This window comes from Triturus cristatus, chromosome 10 (assembly GCF_964204655.1).
Source record: "Triturus cristatus chromosome 10, aTriCri1.1, whole genome shotgun sequence".
NCBI classification, from domain to species: domain Eukaryota; kingdom Metazoa; phylum Chordata; class Amphibia; order Caudata; family Salamandridae; genus Triturus; species Triturus cristatus.
The window spans coordinates 1,205,013,848-1,205,034,219 of record NC_140593.1 but is presented as its reverse complement, the minus strand read 5'-3'; the positions used below and the strand labels follow the sequence as shown (position 1 = coordinate 1,205,034,219).

Below are 20,372 nucleotides of genomic sequence, written 5' to 3'. Positions count from 1 at the left end.
TTACATAAGGTGTAGTTTGAAGTTACTTTTTGCCTGATTAGATGACCTTGTGCATGTTTTTCCTAATTACTTAGGCGAGGCCGTGGGGACAGGATGGGTCGGTATGGCACGGACCGGGGCCAGGAAGAACGCTACGACTCTCGGGATCATGATTTCCGAGATGTGGATTACCGTGCCTATTCTGATGACTATGGTGGTGGCAGTGATGTCCAGGAAGAGTATCTTTCAGCTGAAAGTGGCGGCGAGGTAAGGCCGAATAATGGAAGATTTGTCATATGACTGCTTTTAAGGCGTATAGGTAGGATCTTGCCTTATTGTAAACTTCGTAATTGAGGCTATTGGAGAGAAACCTGTTTTTGTCTGACAGCAGAGAAACTATTGATGTATGACTAAAGAAATGGGGAAGGACACGAAACTCTTGGGCGAGGAATACCGATTAGAATTTACCAATAAGCCCTAAAATAAGGACTGGGTAAGAGAGCACTCTTTGCAGACTGCACTCTTGACTTATGATTGAATGAGGAGGGTAGGGAGAATTGTAGGTGTCAACATAATTGAGGTGACATTGAATTAAGAAGCTTTAATGTGTTAGAAGTATATATAGGTGAAATTATATTGAAAAGAGACATTGTTTTGGTTTGTCTAGTTTTCTTCAGAATGGCGACATACACTCCAGCCGCTATGGCGCTCACTCATCCCCGTAGCACTTCAGGCTTGTTTTAGATTGAAGTAATTGTTTCAGTTGCGAAGGAGTAAATTGTTCCTCAAGTTTCAAAACTGAATTTTGGGAAGCTAATGTTTTTTTCGATTTAGGGAGGTATCCTACTCGTTTTGTGGCAGTTTAGGATGTGGGAGTTATTTAAAGACATGAGGAACTGACGGTGGTAGTATTTTTCGAGATCCCAAAGTTTTGCTTTATATAGTGGCAGTTGAGTTGTAGGATCTCTGTTCGCACATATGCTTGGCTGTTTCATTGCGTGTGCTTTCAAATGGAATTGAAAGCCGAATGGAGTGTAAAATGTAGAGCCCTTTCGTTACCAAATCATGCACCGTGAAAGATGTTTCTGTTGTGCTGCCCAGGTCTAATCCTTTGGTCCCCCACTTACCATATATTGGCATCTGTTGTACCAAGGACTCTGGAGGGGTAGATCGCAATTTTATTTATGACTGTGTGAAGTTAACCATTATGCTGGCATAATTTTGTGTGATGTCTGCTAAGTATATTTTCATGACGATGCGTCACGTGGTAGAATTATGCTGCTTTTCTGGCTAAATGTTAGCACAGGAGTAGGGTAAAAATGCGAATGACAAGAACACGAGCAGTGGTTGTTTATAGTATTTGTATGTGTTGAGGAGGGGGGTTGTGATTTTTTTTTTTTTATAGAAAAATGTGTACATCTGCATCGAAAATGAATGTGAGGATGCATTTCTCATGAACATAGCACTAAATACCAGATCTGATAGAGACGTCTAGCTGCAGATTCCTTAACTTGAAATATCCCCAGGCGTCAAGACTGGTCTGGAAAATCTTGCGCAGCAGCACCTCTGTGCGCCGGGGCCGTGCGGCTCTGCCCTGACGTAGTCCATGGACGTGACGTCGGTGGAGCTATATATACCCCGCCCCGGCGCGCCGACATCCGTTTTCTTCTTTTCCGCGTCACGACGCTGACCCTGGAAACCAGCAGTTCCTGCCTTGTTTTGGGCCTTCTCTGCACCGTTGGTGTCTTACCAGAACAGAGTGCAATGGCCTCCGGGTTCAAAGCATGTGAGGCCTGTGCGCGTCAGATGTCCGGCACTGACCTGCACCTTATTTGCATGTGGTGCCTTGGTGTGCACCACGATTCCAAACAATGCGGCGACTGTCAACCGATGAAGCCGAAGTCCCTACGGGAACGCCGTATGAAGTTGTTGGCCACACGGCTGTCTGGTCCAGCTTCTTCTCGTCGCCGCTTTCCCTTTCCAGAGGCAGCTCGCGACCGGTGCCCTAAAAAAGGTAAGCGGAGCCACAAGCGTCCACTGAGGTCCACCTCTCGTAGGCGTGCCGCTGGCGCCCATTCCTCTCGTAAGGTGTCAGCTACGGGCGCCCGGAGGTCACCTCCTCCATACCCTCCTTTTCCAGGAGTTGGAGCAACGCGCGCCCGAATGGAGGCCTACTCCCGGGCTCTCCAAACCTACTTTGAGTCCCCCTCTCTCCCTAGCGCGCCTTCAGGCCCCACAGAAGCGGAGGGTACTCGGGCCGGGCCCTCGTTGGCGGATCCTTCCCCGACCGGGGTTGTGTGCACCGACTCAGCTTCCGGAGCCGAAGCGACGACGTTGGGCCGTGGCCCAGACCGTCCTGGTCGCACTAGCACACTCCGCCAGTCAGCGCATAGCCCTGGGCGGCTTCCTGCGTGGACGGCGGGAGCGGCGCTGCCGATGCCTGGCTCGACGCCAGGCTCACACCGCCAGTCAGCGCATAGCCCTGGGCGGCTTCCTGCGCGGGCGGCGGGACCAGCGACGCCGGGCTCAAAGCCAGGCACAGAGTCGGACACCACGTCGGACCCAGTGACGGGCTCGACCTCCAAACACATCCAGCTCTAAGCGTGATCCCACGTCTAGGGCAACGCATCATCCGAGGTCGGTCGACGTCTAGGTAGCATCCCTCTTGCAGGCCGTCGATGTCCAGTCGACTCCAACACGGCGCCCGTCGAAGCATCCATCGCCATGCCTGGGAATGACCTCCCTCCAGATTCCTCGTTTCTGTCCCCTCAGCGGGGTCGGGCGACTTTGGTATCCGCTACGGCCTTTTCGGAGGCTGCTGCTGCTTCCCCTGGTCGGGGGCCACTGGTCCAGGTTCCTAGTGTGGCATGGCCTTCAGGTCGTTCCACAGCCCCGCTCTTTATGGCAACTGGGAGAATAAGCCTCCAACCGTCTTCTACAGACGGCCCCCTTGGGGGTGCTTTATTAGAGACCCTGCGTGGCACGGCCCTCTTCCAGAGCCCCGGTTGATCGGGCCATTTCCGGGGAGGCATTGTCCCGCCCCGGGGATCCGCTTTGCCTGTCCCTTCACCTTACCGCTCAGGGGCTTGTAATTCCGGTGGCTTTTGGGTTGCATGACTGCTCCACTTTGCCCTCGTTTACTCCCACCCGGGAATCCAGGTGGCTGGATGTATGTGGAAGACCGCTTTTTGCTTCTTCTAGAGTGGCCATCCGCGCTTTAAACACTACATGCATGTTTGCACGTGGGTCCTCTGCACTCTGGGGCTCCGTGGCTAACCTTCTTTCTTCCCTTCCGGAGGAATTGCGCCCTGAGTTACTCCGTCTTGTCCATCACGGCAAGAGAATGGCTCATTTTACAATACGCTTCTCCATGGATACCACAGACTCTGTGGGCCGTGCCCTTGCAGGGTCGGTGGCTTTGCGCCGTCATGCCTGGATGCGTGACAGTCGCTTCCCTGATAATATTCGGGAGAGCCTCCAAGAAATGCAGTTTAATGGAATAGACCTTTTTGGGTCCCATGCTGACTCTGCGATCTCCAGGCTTCTGTCAGGGCTACCGTAATTCTGCCGTGCCACTGACTGATTGACTTTTCTTCTTCGTTGCGGTCTTCCTTTACGGACCAGTTTTTATCAGAGGCAGGTTGGTGCCTTTGTATAGCCGTATGGCTGGGTTGTTTTTGTTTTCAAGTCCTCTGACTGTCTGTTTTGCCAAGAGGACCCCCTTCTTGCCAGGGGTTGACCCTTGCCCTTTGTGGGGTATTGGCTGGTGGCAGGTGTCTGCCTTTGCCTTCATACGCTCCTGTGGAGTTTTCATTATGGGTATCCCTCTGGGGCTCATATACCTCCTTTTTCTGCGTCCCTCCGGGTTGCATCGCTCTGTTGTCTGTAGTGCTTGGACTCCGGGTCTAGGTCTATGCTATATGGTATCTACCTCGCATGGCCTATCATCTTGCTTTTGTCCTATGGTCCGTCTTTTGGTGCCAGCCCCTTCTGGGTTGTTCTCCCAAGGAGGGAGTTGCCGTGGACCTCTGTTGTAGGTTATGGCGGCCTTTTGGCTTATTCCCCAACAATTTTGTCCACATCCCCGCTGCTTTCACGCAGGGATTTCTACGTTCCACTGGCACTCTTAAATGTGGCGAACTTGTGGAGACGGTTCTCCTTGAACCCCGCTCTTCCTGGCGTCTTGGATCCGTGAGTTGGTCCTAAGTACTCCCTTGTCAGGCTAGTCTTTTCTTCTAAATTGTCCTGCGAGGGGACTGTTCTCTCTCTTCCGGACTGACGGAAGACGTTGCTTATAGCCTGGACTAGTTCCACTTTCTGTATAACTGCAGGTACTTTTAAGCATACCCTAGTGCCTGGGTTTGGCCGGGTTTCAGCATCTTCTTGAGGCTCTTTCTGCGTCATGTTCTTCCTCACAGCTTGTGCGGCCATTGCCTTCTTGCTATTGGGCGCATCTCAGCTGCTCCTGCTGTCTTGCTTCCTGGTGTTCCTCCTGGCCGCGTATGAGCGTCTTTCGGGCTGTGTAGGGGCATCCTTTCAATGCTCTCCACAGGTCTGACTGGCAAGGGTCTCTGCAGTACTCTTCCTCTGTGGTACATGCGAGGGCGCTGCGCATTCTCTCCACCATACCACTTAACCAGTCCTTTGAGTTGGCTTGTCGACTGCTGCATCTTGCGGTTCTTTAGCGCCATAAAGTTCAGCTCTACTTCCTGCGAGGTGCTAAACTATCTTTTCATGCCAGTTTCTTTACTAGGTGTGTTTTTCTTCCATGTCGGCCCGTGCTGGGCGGGGGTCAGTATCCTGCCTTCGTGTCTTTACGGCAGCAGGTTTAACAGTGTTTTACGCTGTTCGAGTTATTTAGCTGGGGCTAGCACTGGCTTCTTGTCGACACCTTGGATACTGTGGATCCTTCATGCCTCTTGGTCTTCCTTTCGAAGTTTGGCATTTTTTCAATCAGGCACAAGCATTCTGGCTTGGTGTTTTCCTTCTCTCATCCCCTCTACATGTGGGGTTTTCCTGTTATTCTGGATGGGCTGTGGTGCCCTAGCCTCCCATTGATTCCCTGCTCACTTCAGGGCTTAGAGGTCTGGTGGTTGGCTGCGCTCTCAGTTCTGTCCCCACTGTGTTTCGCCCTTTGGTTGACAACACTCTTTTGGTCATGTTATTGATGTCTAGGTTCTCTCTGGACCTTAGTGAGGTTCAGTCGCAGTCCCGCCTCCTCTAGGGGTATGGCTTTGGTATCTATTCTAAGTTAAGGAATCTGCGGCTAGACTTCTCTATCAGATGAACAAGTTACTTACCTTCGGTAATGATGTATCTGGTAGAGACATAGTCTAGCCACAGATTCCTTAACGCCCGCCCGTCCTCCCCGTCCTGCGACAACCTTTTCAGGTTGGGCTTCTTGCCTTCGCCTACCTTTAGGTGGCTTTATTCCTCTGCGGTGTGACGTCTTCTCTTCACTCAGACTCATGAAGCTGCATTCTGTTTCGTGGCTCTGCGCTGCCCATTCTTGTGATTGGACGGTATGCTCATATGCCATGTGTCCTTTACAGCCCCTACCCTGGGTGTCCGATGTGAGTCTAATTCTTCCCTCCTATCTCCTTCAACCATTTGAGGTCTCCCCTGCACTCTAGCGGTTGCAGTATCTGACAATGCTGCATTCGGCAGGTCCATTATTCGGATCTGACGGCTCCTTTTGGGTGACGCTTTATGGTACTTTGTCTTTACTCCTGGGTTCTGGACTGGTTGTCCTTCACTGTCATAAATTGTGGTTGCTGCCTTTCTGCCGGCTGCTGTGATGGTTCACCACGGAGCTATGGCTGAATGGGGAGTCTTGTGCCTCTGGTGGCACAGGCTCACACAGGCCAAGGGTTCAATCCTGCCTATGCTCTGCATCTTCTTCTGCCTCCGGGGGAGGTTTTGGACTTAACGATTGAGGGGGTCCCTCCCAGAGTGGTGCTTTGTTCGTTTCCCTCCCTCAGTTTACAATATACGGTGCCTGGCACTATCTTTCTATGGTGATGTTTTTTCACCATACCTTGTTTTCTTAGGTCTCGCCTGAGCCAGCGCATGCGCTGTTCTGGTGAGACATTTAGTGAGTGGCCTTTAGAAATCCGACCCCACGCTTTTGCTTGTGGCCTAAAGCTTGCGGTTACGCTCACAGCCGCCATCTGGCTTTCCTATCGCTTCCTCAATAAGCGCATCGCTCGCTGGCACCCTCCTGGCGGCGGAGCAGCCCGCCCTGGCGCAGAAGGTCCCTGGCTCACCGCACAAAGAGGCTTTCCGTGTCCTAATGAGGGGCTGTCCAAGCATCAGCAAAGACCTGCTAATTGCCTAGGCACGGACTGCGGTAATTGCCTTCGCAGCCAAAGTGGAGAGTGTTGTCATATTAAAAATGGAAGCCTGTGATGGTGACAGGGTCCAATATTATAGGAGCACATCTGCTCATGCAAATATGCCCACGCCAGAGATGTAGTGCACTGTACCTTAGGGCTGGAAGGGCTGCTAGAGGGGTGACTTAACTATATATCAGGTGATGCTAGCTGGCATGGCAGACAGGTAGTGTGCCATGTCGATTCTGTCATTTTGTCTGTTCCAGGACATGCATGCTGCAGTCAGTCTTTAGGCCTAGGTGAGGGTTCCTTAGGGGACCCTCTTCAGTCCCAATGCCCTAGGTACCCAGGTACCTTTTACTATGGACTTACAGGGGGCCTAAAGGGCCAATAGTGGATCTGTTTTAGGGAAAGAACACTGTTACTGGGAACCTGGACAGCAGTGACCCAGTACTCTGCAGTCAAAGTCTCGTTAAAAGCCAGGCAAAAAAACAGGTGAAGGGAGCATTTTCCTACGTCATTTATTAGTCACTGTCTATAGTATAACAAATGTCTTACACTACCACAAATAGAACACTTTGGGTTTACTTCTGGGGGAATCTCTGGACTCCAGCATCCAAGCACATCAACAGTTGGCCAGAAGGTCTCATGAACTTTGTTTCAGACATCTGCACCATCCACTGGCAGACCACTGATTACAGGAGTACTGCTTTACAGCACATGTATATCTACAGCCACACATGCTGCGAACGGAATACATTACTTACCCTGTAAGCATCTGTTTATAGCATGTAGTGCTGTAGATTCCGATGTGCCCACCTACCTCCTAGGGAGCCAGAGGTTTCTGGTCATATCCTGACATTTTTTTATGTACACTACATGCATAGTCTTCATACTGTCCTACTTACCACTCCATACACATTTTCACTTGATGTTCAGAAAACAATCTAATACTGGAGTTGGTTACCATCTACCAAGAGAGGAATCACATTATACCGTGACTCGAAAGACTTCTTAACAAAAAAACAAGTTACTATTGTCTGAGCCCAACTCAAAATTGCAGGAGTATACACAGCATGTGAATCTCCCCTGTGACAGTGGTGTACTGGTAAAACTTTGGCTTGTGGCGTGGTATAAGAATCCATAATCTGAATGTATGAAAGTTATCATTCTGTAAATGTATAGTTTCCAGTGAAGGTTGCATGTGGTTGTTTTTCGCTGTTGGAGTAAACATCAAGTGAGACTGAGGGGGGTTTCCAGCAAGATTGTGCAATAATTCTAAGATATGTAATGTCGTGGTACATTGCTGCATAATTCAGAGTTGGTGATCTTTCAGCAACTCAAAAGTAGTAGAAAGTAGTTCTGGGGCATGCTTTACATAGGACTGTCTTGTGTTGTCCAGGAGTACTACGATGGCTCGCCAGACTCTGAGCTTCGACACCGCCATGGGAGCCCTACCGATGACATGGGATATTCAGGTGATGGTGATGGTGACTACAGAGAGGACTATCGGGAAACTGAGATGAAGGCAAGCAGCATCATTATGCTCCGGATGCTGCCACCAAATGCCACGGAGGAGGATGTAAGCCTGTCTTTTTTTTCTTGTTTGTTTTTGTGTGCAAATCAGTGTATGCAGTGGGCAGTTGTTCTGCAGAAAGGCTGGTGATTTCGTTGTCATGTTCTTATCTGGCTTTCCAATGTGGCTTAAGCCTTGAGTTACTACATCATTCATCTGAAAGTGACCCGTCCAAGAGTATCGGGCCTGAGAAAGCATAAAGACTGATCTCCCATATCTTTTGTAGAGATTGTTCCTCTAAACATCTATACCTTAGTTCCTGGCCATGAGATTAAGTGCTGGAGGCTAAAAGGTGAATGGTGAGAGTGGCATTTGGATTTTACTTTTTCATAAAGCAACAATGTGCACCTTTTTATTTTGGGTCCAGATCCGCTTGCAGCTTGAGGAAGATGAAAGCCCCTATCGTGAGGTGCGGCTAATGCGAAACAAAGCTACAGGTGAGCTGTGGTTATAGTTTCTGTTTTCCGTATTTCCCTTCCCCAATCAGACACTTCCTTCTCCCTTCTGTCTTACATTTTGTGGTTAAACTGTATTTATGTAGTTACAGGAGACTTTGTGAGAATAGGGAGCAGCATCGGAGGCTGCTGGATTACATAGCCACAGTAGGGTTTCCCATAGTCTACTTTTGATTAGTTTCATGGGTGGGGACAGAAGGTGGGGAAAATGGGTTTACAGCACAGCTAGTCCCACTTCCCAAAGGTGGACGCCTCATTTACCAATATCCCGACTAAAGGTTGCATGCCTGGCTCATCTATCACTTCAAATGTAAGGCACGCTTAGACCACAAAAAAAGTGATTGGTGCAGAGAGCTGTGGCTTTTCTTTCCCAAGTGTACAGTTATAGCAGTGTCTGAAGTGGTGTGGTTATAATGTTGGGGACTGTTTGGGTGGCAGAGGTAGATGTTTTCAGTAGTTTTGGGTACGTTGAGCGGTATGGAGTATCAGGTAAGTTCCTAGTATGATGCTATACGTGTGGCCCAAAACCATCCCACCCTTACCCCAGCTCAAGATCAGGCTATTATTTTCTTTTGAAGCAGGGTGTATTTTCTCTACATTTCTGTCCTGCGCCTGTACCAGACTACTGCTTGGGTTGTAGATATCCTGTGGGGTAGGGTAATGTGCTATAGGACAGCCCTGCGGGGTGAGCAAGAGCAATAGGACCAATCTTGTGGTATCACAGTTGCCTCTCTGACCTAATTGTTCTCTTTCCATGCATATCCTCTGTGCTTCACTACCGGCCCACAAATTAAAATCCACAGTCACTACTCTACATTACCCCACATTTTCTGTACTGCATTACAATATACCTGCACACAACTGGCATTAATGCAGGAGGAGCACAAGCTGCCATCGCTGTACCGCCCACCCATTAGTAAGTTCATTGTTTCTACCTACAGCCACAGCTCTGGCTCTGCAAGGCATTTTGTTGCTGTAGGAAGTATGACCAACTTGACTTCCTTACACAGTAGGCCACTCTTAGTCTCCTGCACAGCTGGCAAGATAATGATGAAATCTAAATGAAAGGTGCCCAAGACTTTGAACATCTGCATGTCACTGGTGTGAGTGTTTGTGTTTGCAGTTCTAGGCTTTGTCTGGCTACACTGAACATCATTGCGAGCAGTGTGGCTTTTGCTAGGATCCTTGAGGGTGGTTGGGGTGAGGGTTGGGTCAGCTTCCTGTAGGTTGATCTGTGAGTTCGTCCATGAAGCAGTAGTTACTACTCCCTACATTGTGAGAGGCGAAGGTTAATTTAGTGCCAACATGTTTGATGTACAGCAAATCATGAAAGTCAAAATACAGCTTGCCACATCAAATTCCTAATAGAAGCCATCCTGTACTACGAATCATGCAGGTCAGTACCTGGTTTGACTTGCCTATTGATAAGAACATCCTGTATGAAGATCCTTCCTTTTCCTCACACCCCAGGCCTTCATCCCTCTGCAATCTCCTAGACATTGACATTTTCATTTGAGTCCTACCAAAGACCTTTTTCTTAGAAATATGGGATAATGCATATCTGCCTGCATTTATATGGGTTTTGTCTCCTTCTCTGAAAGTCATTCCCCATATTCTTCCAGATGTGCACTTTAAGATTGATCATGATCTATGTCAACTTCTCCACCTGATGCCTCCGTTCTACTGTACTGAAAGCCAATATCAATCCTGCTAATAGCACTCAATACCATCTCGGGTCCTATGGATAGCGTCAAATGTTATTGGTGCACAGTGTATGATCCTCTGAAGAAAGAAAAGAGGCTGCGATCGAACTGCTGAACATCCACCTTGTGAGCTGCAGGTCGCACCAAGTGTTTCTAGCTGATAGTCTGTGCAGTCTTGTGATGCATCAGTACTTCGTTTCTACGTACAGGTCCATGTGATGTCTAGATCAGTGTGGTGTTGGACACGGTCCATTTAGAATACAATTAGTGTTCCTAGACCTACAGTGTCACAGAGGACTCTCACAGCTTTATATCTAGTCTACAGTGTAGTACTACTTTCATGGCCTTTGTTTGTTGGTATTGCATGAGACCTTCTGAGTTACTAGTTTGTTGCCTCACTCTCGGTGCCATCTTGAGTTTTTAGTAGCAGGTCTAGTTTGTTTACATAATTTAGGCTAATAACTTGAAGTAATCTTTCAAATATGTGTTGATCAGTGAAGGCTCTTATCAGCCTTTCTCTTTAACTCCCTGGGGCAGTGCTAACATTGACTGCACAGTACAGTTGCGGCACTGGTCATCTAGGAAGTCTATTGAGATGGCCTTGTATTTCTTCTGAACGAGCAGTATGTTTCAATGAGTCTGTCTCTGATCAATGCAGCACACATTCTCTAGAAACACTTGTTTCAAAAGACTGGAATAGATTTGTTCTCAAGGATCTGAAATGCTCAACAGCAGCTTTATGTAAACAAGAATGAGATTGTTCACGTCATGACAACATAGTTCTGCGAACTATTAGTAAAGTTCTAACACTAGCACTAGATGGTGTACCATTTTAACTAATAAATTGTTGTACTAGACCAAGGTAAGCTTTTCAGACCTACATTGTCGTTTTTGTGCTTTTAAATCTACAGAGCAGTCTCATAGAAGAAAAACATTAGGTTGATTTTTGTTTTTGATTTTAATACTTTGTGTAGTAAAATTGATAGATGAATTAGATGTGTGCCTAAATTCTCTCTTAACCTGGATTAGTACACCCTCTGTAAAATAGTTGAAAAACATAGGTATGAGTGGTGTGGGTACATTATTAACCCTAAAGCCATCGCTATCAGGAGCAGCCTTCTTCTGGAATCGGTTTCTGTTTGAAACAGAAAGGTAAGTGATGTTCAATCCCAGGCAGTCTACTTCACCAAGCAGACAGACCAAACCTTTCCATATTCTTTAGTTTTGCTGATTAGCACACATGAGCTCCTGAATACACTTCTCCCACTGTCTCTTAAATAGATTGTCTAGTTGTGAGCAGACACTATTAAAAAAGAAAAGGTGACCCTCCCATCCTAAAATTAATAGATAGCTGTACATTTGAGTGTATTTTTGAGTGTGGAGTCAGTGCATTTCGCTATAAGAGTGTGTGGCCTATTGCCTTTGCTCACCCCCATGCCTAGCCTTCCTTCCTTTACAGAATACCACCCGTAGTCCTCTGGTACAGTGACAGGGCCCATGATGTGACAAAACTGTTAACTAACACACTGCGTCTGTATCTGAATGCTATCTCCAGGTCAAAGCCGGGGTTTCGCCTTCGTCGAGTTTAATCACTTGCAGGACGCTACACGATGGATGGAAGCCAATCAGGTTGCTTTGCTGCACTTGAAACCCACAAGTATTACATTGTTAAATGACCGATCAAAACGCCTGGTTCACATGGACGCAGCTCTCTTTAGAAACGGCGAAGCCTCCCATTTACCCAATACCTTCTCTTCTCCTCCTCTCCTCCACCCTACCCTCTTCCCATCTTGCCCCTATTTCTTCTCTTCTCTAGGTAGTGCTCTTTGCTTGGGCTATGAGCTATAATTCAAAGCCACATACTAAGAATGGTTTTTATTTTGGCCCTTGCATGCCTTTCACACCCTGTCCCCTTGTGTTGCGTGTTAACTTGGTGTTACACTCCAATCACTAAACAACAGCTTGTGGTTGTGTGTTCTGTTGACGTCTACCCCAACCCCTGTTTTGTCCAGTGTACTAGTGTGCTTTGCAAGATGAGGACTTTTATGGTAGAATTTAGTTTTACTATGAAGTTGCAGACTCCGCTTAAGTGTGCACTCAGGGAATAGTTTTGCGAATGTGAACTGACAGTGTTGGCTAACCTTTCGCAGTGTCCCCTGTCTGTAGAATAAATTCCTGTGTTGTATGTTGATTTATAGATTGATACACCTATGAGCCCAAGGTGTTGGCAAAAGGTCTCTGTAACACTTGAAAACCCATTTATGCTCTGCCCAAGTCATTTGGCTAATAAAATATATTTGGGTTGTCTGTTAAAACAAATAGGTGCAATTAGAAGAAATGCGAATGCAGGACAGAGTGGCAGACTCTTCCAACTCACCTCCACACCAACATGGAGCTTGCAAACAGTATTGCTTTTTTAAACTTGAGACCTTGCTCACAGTGATGCCTTGTTTTCCTTACTGCTTCCTTGCAGTGAGGTACTACATGGTTTATGTGCTTGCGCTTCCTTCCATAACTTTCAGTCCAATGGCCGAGCATCCTCACATTGATGCACTTCAAATGTTCGATCTTAATGACCTCCGCACTCTTCAGTACTGCTTATGTGTCCCAATCTGTGACCTGCCAATCCTGTCTGTGCTTCCTCATGTTGATCCCCTTCTGAGTTGCCCAGTCCCCCTCAGTGGTACGTCACATTTCTAGGTATGAGCTTCTTCACAGTGAAGCACTCCCAGTTGTATGTGGCCTTACAGCAATGCACTTTCCATTTATTTCTGAGCCAGTTTATTCTGTGAGTAAGCTTCCTCATATTATTTCACTTCCAGTAATTATCTTCCTTATGTAAGCACCTCCAATTGCTGTGCCTTGGAGTTTCCTAGTATGTCAGTGTGTGTAGTCTTACTATCTCTCATTCCAATGTTGTACTTCAGCCTTTCTTTTCACTGTCCTTCCTTGACCTCTTCCCCTCTTTCTGAAGGCAGAGCGTCCTGTGGACCTAATAGAGCAACTTTTGTGAACCAGGCTTTTTAGACCTCAAGATGTTTTTACAGGTCAACCCTTTTTTTGTTGATTATTGTAATTATTTTGAAACCAAAGAATATGGGGGCAGAAGAAATAATACATTGTGTGGCCCTATGACGATTTTATGGCACTTGTGCAGTATATTGGAAGTTAGTCTGCACCATGTCCTCTGTTGAACTAGTGACCTGGCAGCTTGTCCGGTGACAGTGCAGGTCAATGGTTAAGCAATCCAAAGGTGTCTAGGCCAGGTACGCAGGGCCAAATTGAAGGCGGTTGGTGGAAACAGTTGAGGGGAATAGCACTTAATTGCACCTGTATTTTAGTGTCTGCCTTTGTTTTTGGGCGATTGTTTAGGAAGGAGAGTTCAGCATCCGAAGGACCAGCATGGTTTGGCATCTTCAGCTTGAAATATGCATTTGCTAAAACGTGGTATAATTTTGTTTGATGTTCATAAGGTGGAATAATCCATGGGAAGACCGACCAGGGACATGGGTCTAAAAAAAAAAAAAAAAGACTCCTTGTTGTCAATTTGTGAGGTCTTGATAGAGACGCTAGTTCTGCAGGACTTGTTTGTGTAGCCGTAGATATACATCAGTCTTTAAGATTCAAAAGTAGATTTTGAAGCTTTTTCTTGGAGTGCTCAGCCAGAAGTGGATGTCTTTATGTATCTTGGGCTGGTGTCATAAGTTCATGTTAGTGCTCTAGGCTAGTGCACTGTGGGATTTTCATAGAGCTCTTGCATTGTCGCAAGAAAAATTACTTTTGTTTTCCACTTGCTATTCTTATGCAGTTCATGGAGGTATTCTTTTGACTGGCTTTATGGTGCAGCTTCATAGATCGTTTTGGTGCTACCCTTTAGAAGTCCTCTCCTGTCAGCAGTTCCAACCTGTGTCCGTTTTTCTTTTTTTTGCTGGGTAGTCAACTCCATAGGTCTGTTTCAAGGATCTCTTTGGTGTACTACCACAGTTTATTATCTTATTCAGTTAACTTGGAAAATAGATGTTTTTCTTGTGTCCCATTTAGATATTCATTTTAATATCTATGAAGTAGCATAGATGCGTTTCTTTAATTGGGAAATTTAGAAAGGGCTTATTTGCCTTAGCTGGCTTGCAGATGTTGCTCTCGTGAGCAGTTACATTTAGGTTCTTTGGGTGCCTCTCTATAGATACCTTTTGCTTCATGTAATGCAGCAGCTGAATAGATCTTTACATTTTTTTTCAGTTAAGTCCTTTTGAGATTTCCATTTTACTTCACAATTCACATGGCAGCCTGCACTGTAGGAAGCACTTGTATAGAACCTTTCTGTTCACCTTGTTCATAGTTTTCAAAGCTATATATCCTTTGAACCTCTGGGGGTTTCATTAAACCTGCTTACATTGAGATGAATGTGGGCCATTCATTTTGGTTGAATTTGTGATGGGCCTCGTCCTTTTATTGAGGATGTGTTTGGCTTTTTCTATTTCTCTTCTGAGCCCTTTTCCTTTGGTTTGGGGGCAAGGGTATTGTTCTTTGATTTGGGGGCTGAGGCCTCCTTCTTGGATAGATGTTTTGGGACCGAGGCCTTGTTTTTTTGGTTGATCTGGTTGAGAGGCCTCCTTGGTAAATGGTCTGGGGCCGCAGTCTCGTTCTGTGGATGATCTTGGGCCCCTGTCTCATTCTTTGGCAAATGATTTACAGTTGATCCGTAATTCTTTGATTAAGGGGTCTCTGGTGTGATTTCCTTTGAGCTCCCTCTGGGACTATTTTATTTGTTTGGTATGGTGTGAAGTAGTGGTTTGGTTGAGAAGATGGTAGACCCGTCCTTTGGTTGAGATGGTGTTGGTTGAGGCCTTTTACTTAAATCGAGTATGATGAGCTCTTGTCCTTTGGTTGGCTGCAATAGGCCTCATCCTTAGATTGAGCGAGAGCAAAGTTCATAATCTTTGGTTTAGTCTGTCCTGATCTTGTCATTGTTTTGAGGCATGCTGCAGCCTTCTAGTATACCATTTTTGGCATAGATTTGAGGTAACTAAGAGCTGCAGGGTATTGGTAAATATGGAGTTTCAGCAGAGACTGCTCATCATTTTGTGGAGGACTTTTTTTGTCTGGCTCCTATTTTTTTTTTCTCATTCTATCCTCTTTGCTTTGAACCGTGGTCACAGACGGTGGTTTTTCCACTGCATTCAGAACTCTTCTTTCTCCATGCCTTCCTGTGGTTGCATTGGGCACCACCCTTCCTGCTTCTGTTGTTTTTTTTTCTCTGTTGGTAGCCAGGCCATGTTTTTCAGTGGTAGGCGATTGAAAAGGCCAGGTTGGTGGTGGCCTTTGCTCTGGAGAGAGCCCGCTGTGCTTGTTTGTTCCCCTCCGTTCAGCTGAAGGGTTGTATCTCTAGTGTGGAAGTGGTCTGTCTCCAGTATTTTGAATCTCATTTGTTTACATTTCTTCCGGCAGCGCTGCCTGACCGTCCTGGGCCAGCGAGTTTCTATGCACTACAGTGATCCCAAGCCGAAAGTTAATGAGGACTGGCTCTGCGCGAAGGTAAGCGAAGACAACTAAGCTGAAGGCCACAAAACTGCTTTTCCTGACTGCTTGAAGGCTTGAAATTAATTGGTCCTAGAAATTGGACAAAACCTTGCTGTGAGCGGTGCGTTGTGGATGATGTACTGGTCAGCTGTTGTTACTTGTATAAAGAGCTTCAGTGGCTATGGCTGTCTTTTGGATTTTTAGTAGCCAGCAGTTTAGTCTGTTGCTTCTTTCTGTCACACATTGTACATTCCAGCAGCATGCATGGGTAATTGCTGTGTTTAACACAAATATACATGTTTCTTTGGTTGGCGTAGTTTCAGAACAGTTTTCAAACCTTTTGTGGAACAGTCTTTAGATTTCAGCAAAGGGAGTGTGTAGCGAGAACCCTTGATTACTAAGATTCTGCCCCAGTAGACCTCTAAAATCCCTGGTCAAGGTTCTGTCCATTCTCTCGCTGCTTGAGGATACAAAAAATAACATGTCTCTTAAAGGAGATGCACCTATTAAAGAAAGACCGGCCGTGGCTAAGATTGAGATGGTTCCCCAGACACATTTTCTTCTCCAGACCCAACTAAAAAGGGTTGGACAGCTGTACTCCTATTTATACCTTTAAGGTAGAAGTGGTGTATAATGGTAGAACCATAGCCCTCAGATTTTATCGTAGCAGAATGTCCTTTCAGAATTGTCACAGTTTACATCCCTTCCCAATAGCAAGAGAAGTTAATGATTGCAGCAATTAGTAACATCATGCAAACACCAGACACAGAGGTCCTTTTGAAGGAAGGAACAGAGTGGCTAAATGAGCTGGGACTATTGTGCGGCTTGCAGTGACACATCCTGGCTTGTAAGATTATACATATTTACACTCCTCACAAGCATTTAGGGAATACTTTAGGAACCTATAAAACATAGGAGCCAGTGACAGAGTAGTAAAATGAATCACCGATCCGTCCCTCATCAAAACTCGCGCATGGATGTGGGAAACTGAGTTTTATTGCTGACCTAACTCTAGTGTCCTGTGCCGGTCAGTCCTATTACTGCCAGTACAAGGGACCGGGGAAGCCATCTAGAGACATGTGAAAACGAGTTCCCCCATCTACATGATGGCTTCACTCAAAATAAACATGTTTAGTATCAATCATCCCGTATTGGTGTATGAAAGTGCCCCTTTCTGCACGGTTGCCCCCCTCAGGTTTTGCCTAATGTTGATGCACTTTGTGTGCCCTGGGTTCCTGCCAACCAGGGACCCAGGGCCTTTGTTCTTTCCCTAAACTGCATCGATACAAAACCCAATTGACATCCTTTGGCCACATGTTAGTCCCTTGTAAATGGTACCATAGGTACCAAGGGCACTGTGGCCAGGGAAGGCCTCAAATGGGTGCAGCACTTATTGTGCCACCCTTAGAGGTCCTGTTCCTTCACACACCCACACTGCCTTTGCAGACTGCATGTTTTATTGCAGAACAAAGTGAAGAATCGACATGGCACACATCTGTGCCATGCCTACAACCCACTGCCCAAGCATAGGTTAGCCACCCCTCTAGCTGGGTGCACTATACCAGTGGTGAGGGTACAGGTGCATGAGCTCTGTACCCTTCAGAGTACAAAGTTCATTCTTAGACATTGTAAATGCAGTGCTGCCATTAAGAGTATATGGTGCTGGGAGTTTGTCATTGCGAACTCCACAGCACAATAATGGCTGCCCTGAAAACGGAGAAGTTTGGTATCAAACATTTCAGCACATTAAACCCACACTGATGCCAGTATGAGAATTAATGAGAAATGCACACAGAGGGCATCTTAGTGATGCCCCCTGAAAACTAAACCTACCACTAGTGTCCAGGCTGAGTGGCTGCTTTCAGCTGTCACCACCAGTCATGTTTCTGGACCCCTGGGTCGAGAGCCTGCTGATCTCGGGGGCCTGAAACAATGCACATCCTGGGACGAGGTGCCAAGCCTCCTCCCCCAGGATGGGCAGGGTCCACAAAGGGAAAGCTTCAAAGACTTGCCGCCTTTGTGAGCCACCCCAGCCGATTGCTGATTTCAGCAACTGACCCCCACCGGTTCTGACCCCCACTTTGTGCGGGAGAATCAGCAGGAAAACTAAGTGAGAAAGGGATGTGTGCCCACCTTTGCCAATCCCACACCTCAGGTAGGGGAGGCAAGGTGAAAGAACCCAGAGGACCTGCCCTGCCTTCCCAAAACAAGACCTTGTCTCCTGTGAGCACCGGATTTGCTCACCCACAGACTGGCTCCGGCCAAATCCGCAAGTCTGCACCCGACACCCAAGGCCCGAGTTTGAGTTGCCCAACACCACAAAGAGGTCTCCTCTGTGATCCTGACCTGAGGTCTGGTGATCTCTGACCTGCCTGGAATCTCCAGCTGATGCCTGCAGCCCCTTTCTGGAGGATCACTCCGACCGCGACCAGAGCTGATAAAACCTGACGCCTGAAGACACCCCTGCACTCAATGTTGCACGGCCTTGGGTGGCCCAACCGACGGTGTCTCAGCATTCCCAGGCATCCCAACTTCTCCAACCGGTGGTCACCTCCAGAAGATCTTTGTCCCCGAGCCTGCAGTGTTTGTTACAACCAGAGAATCCCCATTGAAATCAACAGGACACCTGACGCCAAAACAGCACCCTGTGCTGCCGCGGGTGTACTTTGGATGCTAACTCGGATCCCCCTTTGCCCTGAGCCGAACACCAGGAGCTTTGCTCCCACAACCTTGTGGCCTGCTTGCGAGCAGCCTCCAACCGGAGGCCTCCTAGCCCCCATTGGATAATATTGGGCCACAACACCCGGCCGCCCTAGTGCCGCTGCAGGTGTTTTGAGAGTGCATCCATAACCCTGTGGGAACCCTTGTTCTAACCACTGAAAATCAACTCCCAAAATTAAGTACTTACCGTTAAACCGACAACTTCATTTCCTCCCATAGAATTGCATCGACTGCTTTTCTGTAAAAAAATGTTCTAAGTGTGGAGTTGGAAAATTGTATGAAACCTTAAACTGTATATTTACAAAAACTGATTTACTAACCTTTTATCTAGGAAATGTCCCAGTGTGATATCTAGGCATATCACACTGAGTAGAAAAAGTAATTTACAAAGTATTCTAAAAAGTAACTTGCAAAGTAATCTCAATAGTAACTGAAAAGTAAGTCCAACTTTTTTATGAACAAGTGATTTACCTGTGACCAATCCAATTGCATTCAACTGCATTCAAACTGTATTTAACTGCATTATTCTTGCAAAGTACTATAACGCTTACCTGTACCAGGCCTGGCTTGGTTCTAGAAATAAAATGCTACTAAATAATATATCTGAAAACTACTGTAGTTCTAGATTCCTTACCTTTACCCCCAAGCGTCGGACTGGATCCGGAGAATTTTTTCGTAGCAGTACCCCTGCGTGTCTGTAGGTGGCGCCAGTCGAATGCGTTCGGCGGCATGGTCGCTGGGATGACGTTGCGGTGTCTACTCAGATGCCGTCCCAGCGCGCTGACATTGTTTTTTTTTGTTTTTTTTGCAGTTTTATATAGTGCGAACTTGACCCGGATCCGAATCGGGTATCAGAGCGCTTTACATAGCACCTGTTACGTTACATGAGGACACACCTACATTTTTTGTTAGGCACGGGGAGATTGTGATTTGCCCTGAATCACAGGATGTTCAGCGTCATTACTGAGACTCGAACCCGGGTCCGAGGTCGAGCGCCCTAGCCGTTAAGCCAACTCCTCTCCCCGTTTCTTTCTTTTCCACGCAGCCAGCGCAGAGAACGTGCCCCCTCAGTCATTTTTTGACTACACTTTTTCGACTTTTGTCGACCTGTTTTATTTGAGACGTCGACTCCTGGTGCACAAGGGATGTCTCATTGTTGGACTGGCTTTAAGCCTTGCGACTTCTGTCACAAACTGATGTCAGTCACTGATCTGCGGTTCTGGTGCCTGGAGCACGACCTGAAGTTATGCTCCGACTGCCAAGCCATGAAGTCTTTGTGGGAAGTGGTCGTAAAAACACTTGGAGGCCCGGCAGTCCGCTCTGTTCGAGGTCCCGGTCGAGAGGAAGGTCTTGGGACTGGTCGGGGAGCCACCACCACTCGTCTTCAAAGTCTTTGCACTCATCGGGTAAGTCGAAGCATAAGAGGAAGGCGAAGAAGCATAGTCTCTCTTCGCCTTCTCCCCGTCCGTTGGCCGGCGCGGGACCCGGCTCAGTCTTCAGAGCCTGCTCCAGGGACGACTCTTTGCCTTCCTCCCTCCCCAGCCCAGCTTTGAGCTTTTTACGAAGCGCTTCGCTGCATTTTTGGGCAGCCCGGCTACTCAGGTGCGCCTTCGGTCCCCAGGGACTTGGCTGGGGGCTCTGCCCCTTTGATGCCGGCGGCTCTGGCGTGGAGGGCCTCAGAGGATCCAGTCCTGCATCCGGATCGGCGCCGGTCGACCTCATGATACCTTCCCTGGCGTATTCCAGTGACGACACCCCTGACGCTGGTTGTGCCCCCAACCGGCATCGACCCCGGCCTCACCCCCGACTTGGACCTGGTGCTGGATGTCAGTACAGACGCCTGAGGGTACTTTTGTACCGCTGTTTATCCCTGATGTTCCCTATCGCCCTGAGTGGCAGCCAGAGAAGGGTGAGGAGGACTGGGAGGGGTCTATTGACCCTTTTGCTGACCAGCTTGAAGAGCCAGGTTGTTGAGAGGAGTTTGGTAATGCCAGTGGTTTGGATACCTTGACCTTGGCATGCTCTCCTCCACCCCCCCCACCCCCCCCCCCCCCCTACCATGCCTATGGAGGATGGGGGCTTCCTA

At 47.5% G+C, this 20,372-nt stretch overlaps 1 protein-coding gene across 1 annotated transcript in view; it reads left to right on the top strand.

Annotated features, from left to right (window-relative positions):
* The window catches only part of LOC146797067 (RNA-binding protein 10-like), a 297,765-nt gene that overhangs the window by 101,494 nt on the left and 175,899 nt on the right, over positions 1-20,372 (top strand). Inside the window, exons 5-9 of the mRNA XM_085629688.1 lie at positions 75-246; positions 7,714-7,893; positions 8,255-8,324; positions 11,601-11,674; positions 15,494-15,580. Coding sequence (XP_085485814.1) covers positions 75-246; positions 7,714-7,893; positions 8,255-8,324; positions 11,601-11,674; positions 15,494-15,580 — 583 coding nt within the window. The remainder of the gene's footprint in view (positions 1-74; positions 247-7,713; positions 7,894-8,254; positions 8,325-11,600; positions 11,675-15,493; positions 15,581-20,372) is intronic.